The 18866-nt window shown below is 48.4% G+C and overlaps 1 protein-coding gene and 1 long non-coding RNA gene across 8 annotated transcripts in view; one reads left to right on the top strand and one right to left on the bottom strand.

Moving 5' to 3' along the window:
* Nucleotides 1–9610, top strand: part of LOC112411076 (uncharacterized) — a 21422-nt gene extending 11812 nt beyond the window's left edge. The window contains exons 1-4 of one of the 5 annotated variants that reach the window (XR_003005558.1): nucleotides 3707–5550; nucleotides 7597–7729; nucleotides 8135–8388; nucleotides 9437–9610. This is a non-coding gene — a long non-coding RNA (uncharacterized LOC112411076). Of the gene's footprint in view, nucleotides 1–3706; nucleotides 5551–7591; nucleotides 7730–8134; nucleotides 8389–9436 lie in introns of those variants that run through there. The other 4 variants (XR_003005554.1, XR_003005555.1, XR_003005557.1 and 1 more) reach the window with 4 other exon arrangements.
* C2CD3 (C2 domain containing 3 centriole elongation regulator) overlaps nucleotides 2918–18866 on the bottom strand; it is a 124951-nt gene continuing 109002 nt past the window's right edge. For 2 of the 3 annotated variants that reach the window (XM_024761948.1, XM_024761949.1), the window contains exons 32-34: nucleotides 18642–18753; nucleotides 6916–7004; nucleotides 2918–3710 (exon numbers count right to left, since the gene is read on the bottom strand). In XM_024761948.1, coding sequence (XP_024617716.1) covers nucleotides 3494–3710; nucleotides 6916–7004; nucleotides 18642–18753 — 418 coding nt within the window. In that variant the 3' untranslated portion in view covers nucleotides 2918–3493. The remainder of the gene's footprint in view (nucleotides 3711–6915; nucleotides 7005–18641; nucleotides 18754–18866) is intronic. The other variant, XM_024761950.1, reaches the window with a different exon arrangement.

Below are 18866 nucleotides of genomic sequence, written 5' to 3'. Positions count from 1 at the left end.
GCCCCCAGGGAAACCCTAATTTTTTTTTTTTTTTTTTTTTTAATAGCTTTATTGAGATATAATTCCCATACCATACAATTTACCTATGTAACTGGTACGATTCAACGGTTTTTAGCGTATTCACAGTTATGCAACCATCAGTTTTAGAACACTTTCATTACCCTCCCCAATATCCCCGTGCACATCAACAGTGTCACTTCCTTTCTCCCTTCCCCACAACCCCAGGCAATCACTAATCTACTTTGTCTCTACAGATTTGCTGATTCTGAGCATTTTGTATAAATAGAACCACACCATATGTGACCTTTTGTGACTGGCCTCTGACTTAGCAGTGTTTTCCAAGTTCATCCATGTTGGAGCATGTGTCAGCACTTCATTCCTTTCTATGGCTGAGGATCCATGCATTTTAGTGCTTAGGTTGCAGAGGGGAAAACAGAGTCTTAGGGAGGGACAGTGACTCACCCAGGTCGCAGTACTTGGCAGGGCCTGACTTCCAGCCTGCAAACTGTAATGTACTTTGGATCCATCTGTTCTCCATGATATGACACTGTTCTCTATGATATGACACTTGGGGGCTTCAGCATGGGCACGCCTGAAGCTGAAGGGCTCTGGGGAGGGTGTGAGGGGTGGGGTGGGAAGGGTTCCTCGCAGCAGCCGCTGAGGCCCCGTTGGTAGGCACGGAGGGTAAGGGGTGGGCGAATCTGAACCTGGGATCCAGGTGACTGAGTAGAGAGGAGGGAGGGGCAGGGGAGGAGAGAAGAGAGGTGGGAAGGGAAGGGAGGTGACTGGGTGGGGCAGAGGAGCAGGCAGAGGCCACTGCTAGACTTGGGCACAGAGCCATGGCCATGGTCACAAGTCCAGACACTCAAGTGCAAAGGTCCTCCTTGGAGCAGTCCCTGCCCCAGTGTCAGCAGAACAGGCAGTTGGGTTAGTCCTATGAAGGGAAGGGGCTGCTAGGGCTGCTGAGGTGGGGAGCGTTCTGGAAGTAGGTTCTTGGCTCCAGCTGAAAATGGCAGTCTGGAGGTGGTGGGTGAATTGCAGCCAGGAGGTGGGGAGGGGTAAATAGTCGGAACCCAAACAAGGGGGCGGTGGGCCCTGGAGAGACCCAGAGGGAGGGCAGCTTAGCTCATGTGGGCTTGGGAGCTCTTCGAGGGCAGGGCCAGGTCTGTCTGCTTTGGCTCCGTGTCCCCAGAATCCAGCCTGTGCTAGAAGTTCCAAAGCTGGCTGCCATGGGCTGAGATCAGCCAACCTCTGGGTGATCAGAAGCACCCATTTTCAGGGCTCTGTGGAGTGCTGAAAGGGAAGTAGGGAGACGCTGGCTAGTTCTGTTGGTGGTGGTGGAACAAACATGTACCTCATGCCCTTAGCGGGTGCTGCATGCTTGGCAGGGTGTTTCTCATCTGAGCTGTTACTGCAAAATAGATCCAACTTCTGGGGAGAAGACACTGGTAAATAACACACTCTGTAAGCATAGGGGGAGGTTTTCAGACCCTCAGGGTGCCTCTGTGTTATCAGAGGCCGCCCTCAGCCTGGGTAGGAGTCATGCGTGTCCTTATCCTAACTCGACCCCATCAAGTTATTTACAGGAGCTGGAGCAGGATTGGGAAGGAAAATTCTTCACCTGAGGCGTAACCCCTCAGGCCTGGGCCCCTAGCTTCTCTGTGGCCTCAAGGGAGGCGGAGACCTGGGCCTTGAAAGCTCCTGGCAGACAGGCGGCTGGTGAGCTGAGAGGGAGACACTGGGGAGGAGGTGAGCTGGCAGGCCGAAGGTTAGGGGGCTGAGACAAACAGATGAAGGGGGACATGCTGGTCTGAGTGCACTTGACCGATGAGGGGGGCACCCTGCATCACCCTGTACCCTCTGGGGCATGTCCTGCCTCACAGTTAGTGGTGAGCCTGCCTATCTACTGACTTGCTCCGGGTCAGTGGGGGAGGGGTGGGTGGGGCTGACATTTCCTACGCTTCCATTAAGTGCCAATTGCTGGCAAAGCACTTTCACAAACGTCATCTCATTTAATCTTCTCAACAACCCAGTGAAGCTGGGCTTCTTATCTTGCTTTACAGATGAGGCAACAGAGGCTCAGACAGATAGAGGCTCGCGCAGTCAAGCCGGAGGGGACCTATCAGGAAGTGTCAGAGCCGGACCCGTCTCTGCTCTCTCCCCAGCTGGACCGTGGCCCGCATGCCCTGCTGGTTCCTCCCTGGTCTCACCCCCAGACTTAGCTCTTCAAGGAAGCCTTCTCTGACTGCTCCAGCCCACATGGTTTCCTCCATGAACTCCCCGAATTCAAAGCACTTAACTGGCTGTATCCTGGGCACAGAAGCCTTGTGACATGTCTGGAGGTGTCTTGTGTGATCTGCTTCCTAAGTACATGAACAGAGGCAAGTCACTTAACTTCGTTGAGCTTCAGTTGTTTAACTATAAGACGGGAATCACAAGAGTGGGTTATAGAGTTGTTCTGAGGACTGAGATGACCTATGCTTGGGGGTGGAAAGCAGGGCCCTCCAGGTAGTTCCCTCCCAGCCACTCTGCACATTTCTGCCCCCTTCTAATGCTCCCCACAGGCCCTTTCTATGGTAGCTGCTCGAATGTTTGGCGTCTGACAGTCTAAGCCAGAGCTGTGTACTCATCCCAGAGAGATGGGGCATTCTGAGCGGGCCTGTGCCATGAGCCCCATTACTGTGCTGATAGATCTGAGGTACCAGCAAAGGAAACACTAGGCGTCACCCTAATCGGCATCAACCTAATCTTTGGAGGAGTCAGGAGTCTCATGGTGACCCTGGACCCCCCGCTCCAGATGAGCTTCTCCAAGGGATTGTATGGTTGCAAAGCTTTCTCTCTGGCTGTCAGAGCACAAGCAAATTTCTGACAGACACTGCAGTCCAGTGGCCAACCCGGGAAACACTTGTGCCCAGAATACAAATACCAATATGACTTTATTCAAACACAGGCAGGAACAATGACCTTCAGAGCTGGGTAAAAACAATAAGTTAAAAGCATGGTTAGAGTTTCAGACAATCAGATAAAAAGTTTGAAGGAGATAATTTCCCCCTCCTCTCCTACTGATTATTTCAACACAGCATTAAAAATAATTTTATCTATAAAATACCCTTATTCCCAAGCAAATGAACTGGAGGTCGGCCCCAGGATTTCCCTGGCTATGCACGATGCACAAAATCTCCACCCACCCTCCCCAACCCCTTTAAGGCAAAAGGGCCTATCATCTTCAGGCAGAGGGTAGGCTCCTGTCAGCAGGAAGCTCTGGTCAAGGACACTGGGAGGAGTTTCCCAGCCGAAAGATGCCCGCTTGGGTCCCCTGGTCAAAAGACGGGTGGGCCACTTGGGCACTGGAATCCACCATTTCTAGCCTTTGCCTCACCATCCGAGGAGGAAGCTGAAGTCCTGGCAGGTGGACACTGGGCTGGTCTGTGACGCTCCTCTAGTCTGGGCTGACTGGTGTCCAGGGACAAGGCTGGTGGTGGTTTCAGGGCTTTCACAGCCCTGAGGGAGGCCAGACAAGGCTGAGGGTGAGTGGGTGGGTGGTCCTTCCCTCAGTCTCTTGGGCTGCATTAGTCTTTCTGGGAGTATCGAGAAGAAAATATCCGTGCAATCCTGCGAGTTTCTTCCTCAGACAGGCTGGGAGGCAGCGAGTTAGGTCTGGGACGACAAGGCCTTTGGGACAGGGCTCCCCTGGTGGTCTCGCTCTTGCCCTGGAGAGGAGGAGGTCAGCTAGGTTAGCACTGCGCACATGGCACTGCCTAAAGATGACTTTGACTCTTCTCGTCTTTTGGTCCTTTGGCTAATACTGGTATAGAGCTGACTGATTTACAAAGCACTTTACATACCTGAGTGTGTTTAACCCTCACCTCGACCCCACAGGTTGGTACATGGTTCCCATGTCATGGATGAGGCAACTAAAGTTCAGGTGAAATAAACTCAAGGTCCCACAGCTCGGAGTAGCAGACCTAAGATGTAAACCCCTGTTCAGACTCCTTCTATGCCTCTAGAGAAGGAGGGGCAGTCTCCTCCAGGACATCCCTTCTCTTGCTGCATGTGTCTAGACAAGTCATTTGTCCTCGAAGCGTGACTGTCCCAAGTGTGACCCTGCCAGGGAGAAGATGCTGGTGAAAAATACACTATCTGTATGGCCCTGGGGAGTTCCTGGAGCTGCCAGGTGTCATGAAGCACATACCCACAGCCCTGCTACCAAACAACTCCCTGTCTTGGGCTGACTGGGTATCACGAATTTCCCCTTTAAGGTGTGTGCATTTGGGTTATGACGTCGTGGTCCTCTGGACTCCTCTATGACTCACCCATTTGCTCCTCTAACCCTTTTGTTTGCTTGTTTCTGTGCTTACTCTGTGCCAGGTTCCTGCCCTGAAGGAGCTCAAAGGATACAGGAAAGCCACCCCAGGCAGGTGGCTGACAGCAAGGCCCCAGGGAAGAGGTGGAAGCCTGGTGACATGGAAGAGGAAGAGGCAGTGCTGAAAGGACATGGGAGTTGCCCCGACAGGCAAACGTGGCTGACTCCACAGCGTGCAGCCTGTCCCCAAATACTGAAAGCACACGCACCACTCCCTACGCCCCAAGAATCAGCTTGGTGGAGACCCTAGAGATTAAGACTACTTCCCTGCCCCTTAGTAATTCTGCTAATGGGAAACTGAGGCCCATTGCTTGTGGGAGTAGAGTTGCTTGTGGGATCAGTAATATTCAGTAATTCCTTCTTTCCTTCACTTCTTTAACCTTCTTACTGCCTACTGTGAGAGGGAGATAGAGATGAACAGTTCTCGATCTCCATAGCTCACAGTTAAACTGGGGAGACAGAGAGAGCTATTCAAAGAATTAGAATAGCAGCCAGGAAGTGATAGGGGGAATGGAAGTCAGGCAATCTTGAGGGTCCCTGTCAATCTGGAATTCTAAATGCCAAGGGAGTGCATACAACCTGACAAGCTCTCAGCACGGACAGCCCACAGGCAGGTTCTCTTTGCTGGAGAACCAAGAGCAAAGAGGAGCTAGGGGCTGGACATGCCCAGCAGAGGTGAGTACATACAGCTCCCCATCTTCCAGACAGGCCTAGGCTAAAAGGGGAGAAAGGAAACCCACCCTGTGCTGGTGTTTGTAGTTCTTCCTTTCAAAACACAGGAGGCACCTGCACCCCATAATGCCTCAGGCTGGGGAGGCAAGCCACCCAGCCACTGCCTGAGGCCCTCTCCCTCCAGACTGGATGCTCCTGCAGGGCATGGCCTGTCTCTGATGCTTGTGACTCCCACTGAGACAGGTCCAAGATGGGAGCTTGGTAGCTGATAGACCGGTGAATGGGTCAAGCCACGGTGACTAGAGGCTTAAATTAATTGGGGAGGAGACTGCCTCTTGCAGCAAATATCTCATTCAGTCATTCTTTCATTCATTCCAGAACCAGTGATTGTTCAAGCTAGAGGGGAGACGAATGCTGACCTACCCAGCAATCACAAAGAGGAAGCTTAGAGCCCGGGAGCACAGAGAAAGAGCAATTCATGACAGCTGGGAAGGACAGGGCGGCTTCATGCAGAGGTGGGATCTGAGACGCGCAGGGTTTCAGCAGGGCTGTGTGGGGGGTGAGGTCACTGCGCTGGAGGGGCAGCGTGAGCACAGGCCTGCACCTGCTAGCTGGGCTGACATCTGTGAACCAGCCACAGCCAGCCTCACAGTACCCACACCTGGGCCCAGCCACCTAGGGGGCCTTACCTGCATGGCCCAGGCCCGGGGACAGGACGGGGTTTGGCTCTGTGTACTGGGCAGGGCAGAGCTGTGGAAGGCCAGCAGCATGTGGCTTTTGTTGACCTCAAAAGGGTCTGAAAACATCTTGACTAGTAGTAAAGTCTCTTTCTTCGTCAGGGTTGCTATCCCGAGACATACAGCCTTGGCGGGTCTGGGCAGAGGTGTAGCTGCCCACGCAGGGACACCCCTCCATGTACCCACCACTCCTCTGAAAATACTCCCATGCTCCTGCTGGAGCTCTGGGGGCACCAGCAAACTGTCACCATAGCTTATGGTTTGAGGAGCCTCAGCCTCCCTGGGGAGGCAGGAGGAGCCCACATGGAAGCATGACCATCAGATTGAGGGGCTGCAGCGGCCTTGGAGTCTAGACAGTGGGTGTCATACATGGGGTGAAGTCCCTGGAAGGGTACTTTCAAGAAGACAGACTTAAAACATGAAGGTGGAATCTGAACAAAGAGTATGAGAGAGGATATTCCAGGTAGAGTCTTAGATTGAGCAAAGGTGCGAAGAAGGAATTTATTTACTGGGAAAGCCAGGGGGATGGGACTGGTTGACTGCAGGTATGGAGAGCAGAAGACAAACCCAGCAAGGGAGGGGCTCAAGTTCCTGAATGTCTGGGGAGGAACTGACCATATTCCTCTTGGACTTTCCAATGATCAGGGGGCATGGGGCTGACCCCTGTCCTGGGGTGAAGGACAGAACAGGCTTTACTGTGGTCTGGGTGTTAAGCCTGGCAGTTTATGAGGGGCTCTGATTGTCCCATTAAATCCATCCAGCTCTCCTATTAACTTCTCCCACTTCCAAATATGGGGGCCTGCTCCTTTCTGGGCACCTGGATACCCAGGCTTCTCGGCCTATTGTTTGAGACAGACGTCTCAAAGGAGCCTTCAATGTCAAAGGCAGAACTCCAGCACGGAGAAAAAGCATCAGGGGAGGAGTAAGGAGCAGTGGTGGCAGGAAAATATGGGGCTTCCAGGGGTTCCTCACACCAAGAGGCTAACCCTGGTGGGGGAGTGGCTCTAGTCCTGGCTCTACCACTTCTTAGCCAAGTGGCTTTGGGCAAGTCACTTCCTCTCTGGGCCTTGGTTTCCTCATCTGAAAACAGATCAGGATGAGCAGGTAATACAGGAGGAGGCACCCTGTAACCCAGGGACTTACCCCGGTCCGTGGCTCCCTCTTTGGCCAGCTCCCTGTGATAGCATCTTCTCCAAACGCTCTCTCAGGAGGCTCCAGCCCTCTTCTTTGGCCTTGAAATGTGAGCTGATTCAAGCCACTGTGTTCTGGGTTCCCTCCATCTAGTCCCCAGATGGATATCCCTACATAGACCACATGTTTCCAGGAGGGTGGGAGGTGCAGGCACCCCCATTTACCCCTGCTTCTGGGTGTCCCTGGGACTTTCTCAGAGGGGAGGCAGTGGGGTGGAGTGGAAGGAACACTGGTCTGTGGCCCAGCCCAACTGCCCCACTTGCTTGAGGCCAAGACACTTTGTCTCTCTGGGTCTCAGTGTCTTCATTACCAAGTGGAGCTGGGGACTTGTTTGCCTCTTTGCCCCAGGTCTACTGAGAAGCTGAAATACAATTCAGATGTGACCAAGGCTCTGGCCAGATACAAAAGCACAGGGGCTAAATAAGCTGGAGACACCAGCTGCGGAGAGCAAAATGAAGCCCTGCTGTTCTGAGACCTCACTTCAGCTGGAGCAGAAGTGGGGTACAGCACCCCCAAAGGGATGCCCAGGGCTAGGCCAGGACTGGCCATACTCTCCCCCTACCAGTGCTCCCCACCCATTGAGCCCCTGGGCCTGGCATCTGGTTTGAAGTTTTGTTTTCTTCCCCAGAGCAGATCCCTTACAATGACATAAACACTGCCTCAGGGGCTGGAAGCAAAACTCTCCAAAGAGCTGAAAACAGAAAGTAAACAGCCACCTGGTTCTGGCTGGCTAGGATAGGGCTGCCAACAGATTGCTGCTTCAGAGGTCAGTGAGGCTCGGTAGAGCCGCCTGCCTTGTTCAACTTTCACCTACTTGGCTGGCTGCCTTCCCCTGTGGTGGCTCCCAGAGTCCTCTCCAAAGGCTGGGACTTGGACTTCCCTGTGCTAAAGAGGTAGCAAACTCAGCAGCTGCAACTAAGAGCAGGGGGGAAGCGAGGATAATACTCGCAGACCAGGTGCCCAGCCTTGAGAGGCCAATCCTAAATCTGACCACCTAACCCAGCTGCAGTGTGGCTGGGCTCCACGCTCTGAGTTCACCCTCCATTCCTGCCTCAGAGTTCTGGTCATGTGGTTCTCACTACCTACATGCTGCCTCTGTTCCTCCCCATCCCCCGATGCCTCCCTTGCCTTCCTCCGAGAAGGCTTCCCTGGCAACCGGCCTATTCCGCAGGGCCTGTGTCACCCCTCAGCCCGGGCCTCAGTCTCCCAGCCTGCACCGTGAAGACGCCAGACTAGATCAAGACTCTTCAACCTTCTGAACCCACTCCCTGCCAGTGAGAGGGAAGGGTTAAAGTGACACTCTTGGAACTCCTGGCTCCTCCCAGACTCTGGCCTCAGCACTCAGGCAACTTGAGCCTAGCACCTGCCCAGCAGACCTGTAGGCCCTTTCCCTCGCGGTGCCGGCCAAACTGCATCTGCGCCAAGGTGGGCACCAGCCAATTCTGGCTGCTTCCCCTGACTTCTGTACACCCTTGGCCAGAGAGCTCATCTCCTCCTCAAAGCTTTGTGTGGCCTGAATCAGAAGCTCTTTGACCTTTGGGACTCCTCCTGGGTCTCTGCAGAGGGCTAGGGACTTGGTAGCTAAAAGAGGTGAGGTAACAGGTCAGGGCTTCTTGCCCCAAGATGGGCAGCTCAGCCATCAGGCCTGGACCACAGGGTGAGAAGAGGACACCAGGCTCAGGAACTTCTCTTGGACTCCAACCATCTGGTCTGTTGATTTTATGGAGGACTGGGCTCCTCTACTAAGACTGTGTTTCTCTTAGATGGATCTGGGCTTGGGGAAGGGAAACCAAGGGACAGAAGAATTCTTTGGGCTCCTGGGAGAAAAGAAGCAGCCTCGGGACTCAAAGGCAGGCAGGCCACGGACTTCTGAGGCTAGGGCTCTACCACCCTTAGGTGGGGGCAGTGGGTCATCCTGGGCCTCTAACTCAGGGTCTGAACTGAGCACACAATCAACTGCTAGGGCCCTGAGCAATGCTCTCCATCCTTCTGGGGCTGCCCTGTGGGGTCTAACTTCCCAGGTCCCTGCGGCTCCCTGCGCCTGGTGCTAAGCTTTTGATGATGTCCCTATCCCTTAGCATTTTTTTCCTACTAGTCCCCCCAGAATGTAACAGCACAAGAGGGGAAGTTGTCTCAATAATAATGATGATAAAAATAACAATAGTTAACATTCATATAGTTCCTACTATGTCATATGCTAAAAACTGCTCTAGGTACTTAACATCTTACTCGGTTAACCCTACACAGGCTCTAGTAGGCAGGTACTGTTTCACCCATTTTTCAGATAAAGGAACTGAAGCACAGAAAAGGTAGGTAACTTGCACCAGGTTACACAGCTAGAAAGTGGCAAAACTGAGCTCTGAACTTAGGCTGTCTGGATTCAGAGGCCATGTGCCTAACCGCTATACAAAACTGCCTGGTAGGAGAGAAGAGGGACGTATAGCCACTAATTACGTCCATGTTGCCTCCTCAGACCTTGTTCAGCACCTCAGAAGGCCAGAAGCAGAGCCAGGGCAAGAAACCAGGTTTGGGCTTCCCTGGTGGCGCAGTGGTTAAGAATCCGCCTGCCAATGCAGGGGACACAGGTTCGAGCCCTGGTCCGGGAAGATCCCACATACCACAGAGCAACTAAGCCTGTGCGCCACAACTACTGAAGCCCGTGTGCCTAGATCCCGTGCTCTGCAATGAGAGAAGCCACTGCAATGAGAAGCCCGCGCACCGGAACGAGAAGGGCCCCCGCTCACCGCAACTAGAGAAAGCCCGCGCACTGCAATGAAGACCGAACGCAGCCATTAAAAAAAAAAAAAAAAAAAAAAAACTCCCGTGTGCCTAGATCCCGTGCTCTGCAATGAGAGAAGCCACTGCAATGAGAAGCCCGCGCACCGGAACGAGAAGGGCCCCCGCTCACCGCAACTAGAGAAAGCCCGCGCACTGCAATGAAGACCGAACGCAGCCATTAAAAAAAAAAAAAAAAAGAAACCAGGTTTGCTGACTCAGCTCCCCAGCTGCCTGGAGCACCTTGATCCCGATGATGTCTGAAACACTGTGGTCTGGCCAAGTGGAGGTGAGAACTCTAAGGTGGGGTGGGAGTTGGACAATTCAAGGCTTTCAAGGGGACACTCGTGCCTGGCCTTGTTGCCGACCTCCTGCCTCCTACACACACTCCTCATGAACAATAGCATCTGGCCCCAGGCCTGTGGTTAGTCCAGGAGCTCAGATGACAGGTTGATTCTTGCTCTTTACTTCTGATTCCTATCCTGACTGCTTTGGTCCAGGCTAATCTCTCCCCAGCTCTGACCTCCCCTCTAGCACATCCTGTTTGTGGTTCCCAGTTACCACATTCTGTTGATTCTCTGAGAGGTTTCTTTTCTCCAAATCCACAGCCTTCAAAGCCTTTCCTTCATCTTTGCTGAATTCTACTCATGCCACCCTACATGGCTCTGTCTTCCTTTCCCTGTATGCATTCTCTTTGTTTTGTTTTACTTACGTACTAATATAGGCTAATGTCATTTGAGAAAGTTAGTGAGTGGTTTGGTGGCCAGTGCCTCTCAAGGAACTGTGACCTCCCTGAAGAGGGTCCATGGCACCACGTCTAGCACTTTAAGCACAAAGGGCGCTTGGTGGAGTTGGTGGAACTTACATTTAAAGCTTAGTCCCCTGGGGAGCTGTAAGCTTTGGCGGGGGAAGGGACCACAGCTCCTCTGTCTACTTCTGCACCTAGCTCAGGACTATTGGCTTTGTAATTTGCTGAAAGATGTACATTTCAAGTTTGAGGCCCAAACTACTTTCCTACTCTCTGGCCTGCCTGTCCCCAGACCCACCTCGGGCTCTCCTAGTCATCGATGGTTAAGTTACTGGAGGGTTCTGAGTGGAGAAGTCACATGATTTATTTGATGATTTACTTAACGTCTTAAAAACTTAACAGGAGACTGTATGGGGAATGGGGGCAAGGGTAGAAGCAGAAAGGCAAGTTAGGAGGCTCCTGCAACAATCTAGGCGAGAGATGATGACAGTTTAGACCAGGTAGTGGTGGGAGTGGTGAGCAGTGGATTGATCTGAATTTAGAGGTAGAGCTGCCAGAATTTCCTGGTGGATTGGAAATCAAGGCATCAGAGAGGATTCCAAGGGTTTTGGGAGGAACAACTAAACTAGAAGGATAGAATATCTATTAACTGAGATGGGGAAGACCAAGGAACAGAGCTGAGGAATAAAATCTGGAGTTGAGTTTGGATATATTGAGTAGGCAGCTGGACATGCGAGCCTAGAGTTAGAGGAGAGGTCTGGGCTAGGATAATCATTATGAGTCTTCGGCATATAGAGGGGATTTAAAGCCTTGAGATCATACAGAATCATCTAGAAAGTAAGTGTAAATAGAGAAGTCTAAAGACCACACCCTGGTCACCCCTATTAACAAGTAGGGGAAATGAAGGAGAACCAGCAAAGGCGGCTGAGCAGGAGCTGCCAACAAGGGAAGAAGAGAACCAAGAAGCACTGATGCCTTAGAAACAAGTGAAGAAAATGTTTACAGGAGAGAGATCAACTGTGTCTCATGCCGCTGAGAGATCAAAGAAACTGGGCACTCAGATTTAATAACTGGTTTAGGAATATGGAGGGTTTTTTTTTGGATTTTGACAACCTTGAAGAGTCCCTCCCTCCTCCGGTGGTAAAGTGGGGTAACAGTCAGATTACAGTGGCCAATCACTGGCTTCAGTATGGAGACGCATGGTGGTGGGAAAGTGTGGCTGTGAGTAAGAGTAGTTAGAAACAGCTCTGGGGGAAACAACTGGGGCTAGATAATGAAATGGTGAGAAGTGAGTGGATTCAAAGATATTTAGGGGACAGAATTCACAGGCCTTGGTGATGGTGGGTTGTGGGGGATAAAGGTGTAGGAGGAGGGGAAGACGACACACATGCTCTGGCAGGGGTAACTACATGACCGTGGTCGTGTTTACTGAGATAAGGAATGCCGGCGGTAGAGGGGGTGTGCAAAGGAAGACGACAAGCTCAAGGTCTGGATGTGCTGAATTGTTTGTAACATCAAGTAAAGACTTCTAGGATGTAGGTGGATCCATGTGTGTCTGTAGCATGGCAGAGAAGTCTGGCCTGAAGATAAGGATTTGAGAGTCATCGAACTGTAATAATAACTGAAATAATTGAAGTGGTTGAAGTTTCCCCAAAGAAACATCTACAAGAGCAGAAGACATAAGTCTGGGGAAAACAACATGTACCTTAGTGCTATCTCATCCTCGACCTCCCCTTTTAGAGAAGTTGATAAAACTAGTTTGCCCCTGGCAGCTAAGCAAACAGAATCAGAAGTAACTATACATAAAACCAGGGAACTGTCCCATTGAAGAGTTACTTTATCACAAAGAGGAAAGAGAAAGCAGAGGCAGCAGAACCTGACTGATTCATAAGGAATTTCAAAGGTGCCACTGGATGGCTGTTCGATGGTCCTGCTAGACCCGCCATCCTCCTCCCTCCTTTGCTTCTTGAAGAGGTGACAACCAGAAGATGAAACAGTCATGAGGAAGGGGGGCTGAGAGCTGGCCTCTATACCCTATCTGTGTGACACCTGGTGCTCTTCAGTGCGACCATGCTTTGAGGCCTGATCACCCCATCTGACAGATGACACAGACTCAGAAAAATCAGAAGACTTGACGAAGTTCACACAGAGAACTGTATCCACTATACTGTGGGGAAAAGGGGAAAACACCTGTTTCACAAATGCTAGAAATGGAGACTGTCTGGGAGGTTCCTGGGTTCAGGTGCATTTTTCAGTGTGGTTGAAGGATTAGGCCTTCCCTTAGATCTTGTGGTGGAGCCAGGTGAGCTAAGTATAGCTGTCCCAGGACACTGGGTGAGAAGAGTCAGCCTCTCAAAATGCTCCTCTTCAGCCTTCAGAGCCTTAGGAAGAGGCAAAATAGATGGAATCCTCAAGTTGGGGGTACAGGACAAGGCTCCTGCCCTCCCCTGCCCACCTCTCACTTTGAGCTGTTGACTGTGCCTGAAACATAACCACAAATAGAAGAAAGAAGAGAAAATAGGGACTTCCCTGGCAGTCCAGTGGTTAGGACTCTGTGCTTCCAATGCCAGGGGTGTGGGTTCGATCCCTGGTCGGGCAACTAGGATATCGAATGCCAAATGGCATGGCCAAAATAAATAAATGGACATAAGAGAAAATAGAAGCATCCATCAAATGGGAAACTCTATCACCAAATCTAATCCTATCTGCTTTAGCACCCATCTTCTCTGTCTGCCTGTATGCTTGTATGCTATAGGGTAAGTTTTCTTTCTCTTCTCAACAGGCTAATATCTCCACATGTGCTCTGGATCCAGGGACTAGTCTTTCTATTCTCTCCCTCTCCTGCATCTTCCCCTTCTTCTTTTCTCACTGCACTGCTGTACAGAAAAAGCTGAAGCCTTTCGCAAATAAAAAAAAAACAAAACAAAAAACCAAAAAAACTTACCTTATCTCAGATGCTACCCCACCCGCTATCCTATACTTCTGATCCATATTCACAGCCAAATCTATGGAAGGACTTGGTGTCTCCATTTTGTCACCGTTCAATCATTCTTACAATTTAAATTACATACGATTTTGTGATTTCATGGTGTAATATACCAAAGAATACTAACATATTAAAATTATGAAGCATGATAAAAATAAACATCAATAAACCCACAACCCAACCTAAGAACTAAAGCATTGTTAATACTGTTGAATAGGCCTATGTGCTCTTCCTCCCCCATCCTATTCCCAGCCTCTGCAACTGTGAACATCGTAGTCAAACTGTTGAAAACCAAAGAAAATAATCTTAAAAGTAGCCAAAGAACAAAGGTCACATAACATTCCAGGCAACAACAATAAGGATGATAGCTGCTTCTCATCAGAAACAATGGAGGTCAGTAGAATGTGGAGTGATAGTTCTAAAATGCTAAAACAGGTAATACCCTGGCCGTCCAGTAGTTAGGATGTGGAGCTTTCACTGCTGAGGGCCAGGGTTCAATCCCTGGTCGGGGAACTAAGATCCCACAAGCTGCATGGCGTGCCCAAAATTAAAAATGAATGAATGAATGAATGAATAAATAAAATGCTAAAACAAACACAATTCAAGTTAGAATTCTATATCCAACGAAAAAGTATCTTTGAAAAATGAAGGCAAAATACATTTCAGCCAATTGAAGCTGAGAGCATCAGATCCCAGTAGGTCTGCACTACATGAAATTCTAAAGGAAGTTCTTCATGCTGAAGGGAAATGGTAATAAACTGAGACCAGGGTGTGAAGAAGGAATGAAGCCAAGAGCATAAGTTGCAGAAAACGTGCTGCTACAAACATATCAAGTAGTGAGAAAGGCTCATCACCAGTGAGGACGACAAACACCCTGATGTTTCCTGGATCGTGGGACTTTCAATGCTGAAAATGAGACAGCTCGGGTGAACTGTGATGACTGGCTACCCTAACTAGGACCCCGAATAAGGTCCTGAGGAGGGAGCTGTTCCTGAGAGCAGCAGACAAACAATGGAGTTTTGCTGTGGGCAAGAAAGAGAAAAGGATACAAAGTGTATGAGACTTTATCTTCTCTAAACTAGACTTGCCCTTTAACTGAAGTAAACATTATTACATCCCTCTCCCACCCTTTGTGTCTTATGTTTAATAGATCAAAGATAATAAGTCCCCCCAGGAGCTGGCACATCATGAAGGCAGAAACACAAAAGCAGGAACAGCACAAAAGCAGGAACAGCAGTTCCATTTGGCAGTTGAGAGCTGACAGCTCAGACACAGTGACTCACAGACCTCCCTTCCTACAAGGCACATCTCACTCACATTTCACCCACTTGGCTGGGAGGGGAAGAGGGAAAGGAAACTAACAGTGTCTGCGTTTTTCCTCTAGGGTAATTCTTGTCATCCTCTTATTAGGTAAGAATTCTATTAGCCTGATGTTACTTTAAAAAAAAACAAGACTCAGAAAGGTCAAGTCACTTGCCCAAGATCACTTAGCCACGTCGCAGATTCAGTATTTCATATCATAGATGTCTTGTTCAAAAGCTTGTGCTTGGTGCTGGACACAGCCCTGCTACCCTAGCATAAGTGCTGATGTGAATACATGGGGCATGCAAGGGAAGATGCAGAGTAGAAGGAGATGAACTGGTGACCTGAACCAGAGTAGAAATAAGGCCACGGAAATGCAGAGCTTCTGATGGGGACTGGCACCTCTCCTCCTCTAGGACAGGAATACAAATTTGATAAAAACTGAGATGTGTGGGAATTTACACTTATCAATGTGCCAAAGAAATGAGGTGTCCTCAAAATGATGCTGGGGAAGCTGGGGGAGAAGTGGGGAAGGAAACCAGTAAAAGAACTAGATATCTTATGGCTTCTCTTTAGGACTATACCCCTAGGCTCCCAGGATACTTCTGGACTGACCCCATCTGTCATCAAAGTAGGCCCTGGAAGAGCATTAAAAAATGTTTAAACGTTAACTGCAAAATGAAACCTATATAAAGAAGGCAAATTAGCTAGAAAAATATACCGTAAGCCAAGTGTCATGATTTTAAAGTGGTGCAACGGAAAGCACAGAGTTTGGAGTCATACTGGTTGGGAGACCCTGGGTAGGTGACAACCTACTTAACCTTTATGTGTCTCAGTTTCTACAGAATAGAAACTATAATACCTTGTAAGTCTGTATGGGAAGTTCTGTATGGGAACCTCAGTTTTCTCATCTATTAAATGGGGATAACAATAGTACCCCTCTTATTGGGTTCTTGGGAGAATTAAATCAGTTTACACATGTAAAATGCTTAGAATAATGTCTAGTGCACGGTAAGCATTACATAGGGGTTGGCTATTATAATTAACAAATAAGCTAATACATTTTGCTCATAGCATGTATTATTCTCTGAAATTGTTTTTTTCAAAGCTCCACAATCCACCTCCTAGAGTAATGAAAATAAAAACAAAAATAAACAAATGGGACCTAATTAAACTTAAAAGCTTTTGCACAGCAAAGGAAACCATAAACAAAACGAAAAGACAACCCACAAAATGGGAGAAAATATTTGCAAATGAAGTGACCGACAAGGGATTAATATCCAAAATATACAAACAGCTCATGCAGCTCAACATCAAAAAAACCAAACAACCCAATCAAAAAATGGGCAGAAGATCTAAATAGACATTTCTCCAAAGAACACATACAGATGGCCAAAAAGCACATGAAAAGATGCTCAACATGGCTAATTATTAGAGAAATGCAAATCAAAGCCACAATGAGATATCAACCTTACAGCGGTCAGGATGGCCATCATCAAAAAGACTACAAACAACAAATGCTGGCGAGGGTGTAGAGAAAAGGGAACACTCCTACACTGTTGGTGGGAATGTATGTTGGTGGGAATGTAAATTGGTATAACCACTATGGAGAACAGTATGGAGACTTCTTAAAAAACTAAAAATAGAACTACCATATGATCCAGTAATCCCACTCCTGGATATATATGTGTGTGTGTGTGTGTGTGTGTGTGTGTGTGTATGTAAGTAGTGCTGCAATGAACATTGGGTTGCATGTATCCTTTCGGATTATGGTTTTCTCTGGAGATATATATCAATATATAGTGGAACTGTAACTAGTGCTGCAATATATATATATACATTGCAGCACTACTTACAGTAGCCAAGACATGGAAGCAACCTAAACGTCTATCAACAGAGGAATGGATAAAGAAGATGTGGTACATATATACAATGGAATATTACTCAGCCATAAAAAAGAGTGAAATAATGCCATTTACAGCAACATGGATGGACCTAGAGATTATCATACTAAGTGAAGTAACTCAGACAAAGACAAATATCATATGATTTCACTTACATGTGGAATCTAAAAAAACCAATACAAATGAAGTTATTTATAAAACAGAATTAGATTCACAGACTTCAAAAACAAATTTATGGTTCCCAAAGAGGAAAGGTGGCAGGTGGAGGGGTAAATTAGGAGTTTGGGATTAACATACACACACTACTATATATAAAATGGATAATCGGGACTTCGCTGGTGATCCAGTGGCTAAGACTCTGTGCTCCCAATGCAGGGGTCCCAGATTCAATCCCTGGTCAGGGAACTAGATCCCACGTGCCACAACTAAGAGTTCACATGCCGCAACTAAAGATCTCATGCCGCAACTAAAGATCCCACATGCCGCAACTAAAAGATCCTGCACGCAGCAACGAAGATCCTGTGTGCTGCAACTAAGACCAGGCACAGCCAAATAAATAAATAAATATTTAAAAAAACCCCAAAATGGATAATCAATAAGGATCTACTGTATAGCACAGGGAACCCTACTCAATATTCTATAATAACCTATACGGGAAAAGAATCTGAAAAAATATGGATATGTGTATATGTATTACTGAATCAGTTTGCTGTACACCTGAAACTAACATTTTAAATCAGTAATACTTCAATATAAGATAAAAATTAAATAAAAAGAAAAAAGTCTTCATTGGACTGTTGGTGAGATGAGATGAGCCTAACCATCGCAACTGTACAACCAACAGAAATTTACTCCAAGATTTCATTTACTCTTATAAACTGCGTGCCCAAATAATAAAAAGGAGAATTAAAAATAAAATAAAAGCTCCATGAGGCAGGGGCTTTGTGTCTCCTCCTCAGTACAGCACAGTAGTTAGAAACACAGATTTTGAAACCAGACTGCTTGGGTTCTAATTCTGGTTCTACCACTTAACTACCTGTGTGAGGCAAGTTACTTAATCGCTTTGTGCCTCAGTTTTCTCATCTTAAAATAGGGATAAAAGTATGTACTTCATCAGGTTGCTGAATTAAAGGAGTTAACCTAAAGTGCTTCAAACAGTGCTGGGTACCTGGCAAGCACCACCATGATCATCGTTTTCAGCTTAAACACTGCCTCCTCAGGGAAAGCCTGTTCTTTCTCCGAGCATCTAGGACTCATCACAATTTGTAAATATTTTTTGTTTACTGTTTGTACTCCGTTAAGACAGGGAATCTGCCTTATTTACTACTGCATGCTCAGCACCTAGCACAATGCCTGATACAGCACAGGTACTCAGTAAATATATGCTGAATGATTAGAGAAGCAGATATGATTTCCGTGCCACCTGCGAGAAAGGTCCGGTGCTGTGTCAAGGCAGAAGAGAGCACAGCTAGGATTTGCACCAAGGTTCCAACCACCTAACTCAGCTGCATGACGAATAGTTATGAGGTATTCTGTAAACAACAAATAGGTCTAACACTCTGTTACTCTCTTCATCCAGACCGTACTCATCTGCCACAGTCTCCCGAGGTGGGATCTCCTGTTTGAAGCTTTCTCCATTCAAACCCATCTTTGCTTAGTTGGAGCTCCCACAGCACTCAGTATGTGTTTCTTAGCTGAGTCCTGTTTTTACACTTCTGTGCCATTTCTTCTACCTGTCATCTCAGCTGATGATGCCCTTGCTCTTAACACATTTGCTCTTCCTCACTTTTCCCGAGCTCCTCCCACTGCTGGGCCCACAGGATACGCTCAGCACAAGCTTGGAGAGTGACCACTGCTGCTGCCTTTCCAGGAGCATGGCCGGGGCCACTCTGCATTCTGTATGCTTTCATGAAAGAGATGATGACTCTATAGGAAACAGGAGGTCGGCCAGGTGTCCTCTTACCTGATCTGCTGTGGCTGGTGGTGGCAAAGCTGTAGAGAGAGAGAGCATCCGCAGGGAGGCCTCCAACTGCTGGGGAGGTAAAAAGAAGTTGGGCACCACAATGGGCTCTGGGCTATAAAGGTAGTTAAGGGACACAAATACCTAGAAATCTTCCCCAGACAAGCATCTCCTCTGACCTCTACCACCCCTTTGTTTCCCTCCAACTTATTCCTGCCCATGAATCCT

This window comes from Neophocaena asiaeorientalis, unplaced genomic scaffold, assembly GCF_003031525.2.
Source record: "Neophocaena asiaeorientalis asiaeorientalis breed wild unplaced genomic scaffold, Neophocaena_asiaeorientalis_V1.1 scaffold263, whole genome shotgun sequence".
In the NCBI taxonomy this organism is placed as follows: Eukaryota; Metazoa; Chordata; class Mammalia; order Artiodactyla; family Phocoenidae; genus Neophocaena; species Neophocaena asiaeorientalis.
Note: the sequence above shows the minus strand (reverse complement) of the source record. Positions and strands in the feature narration are given on the sequence as shown.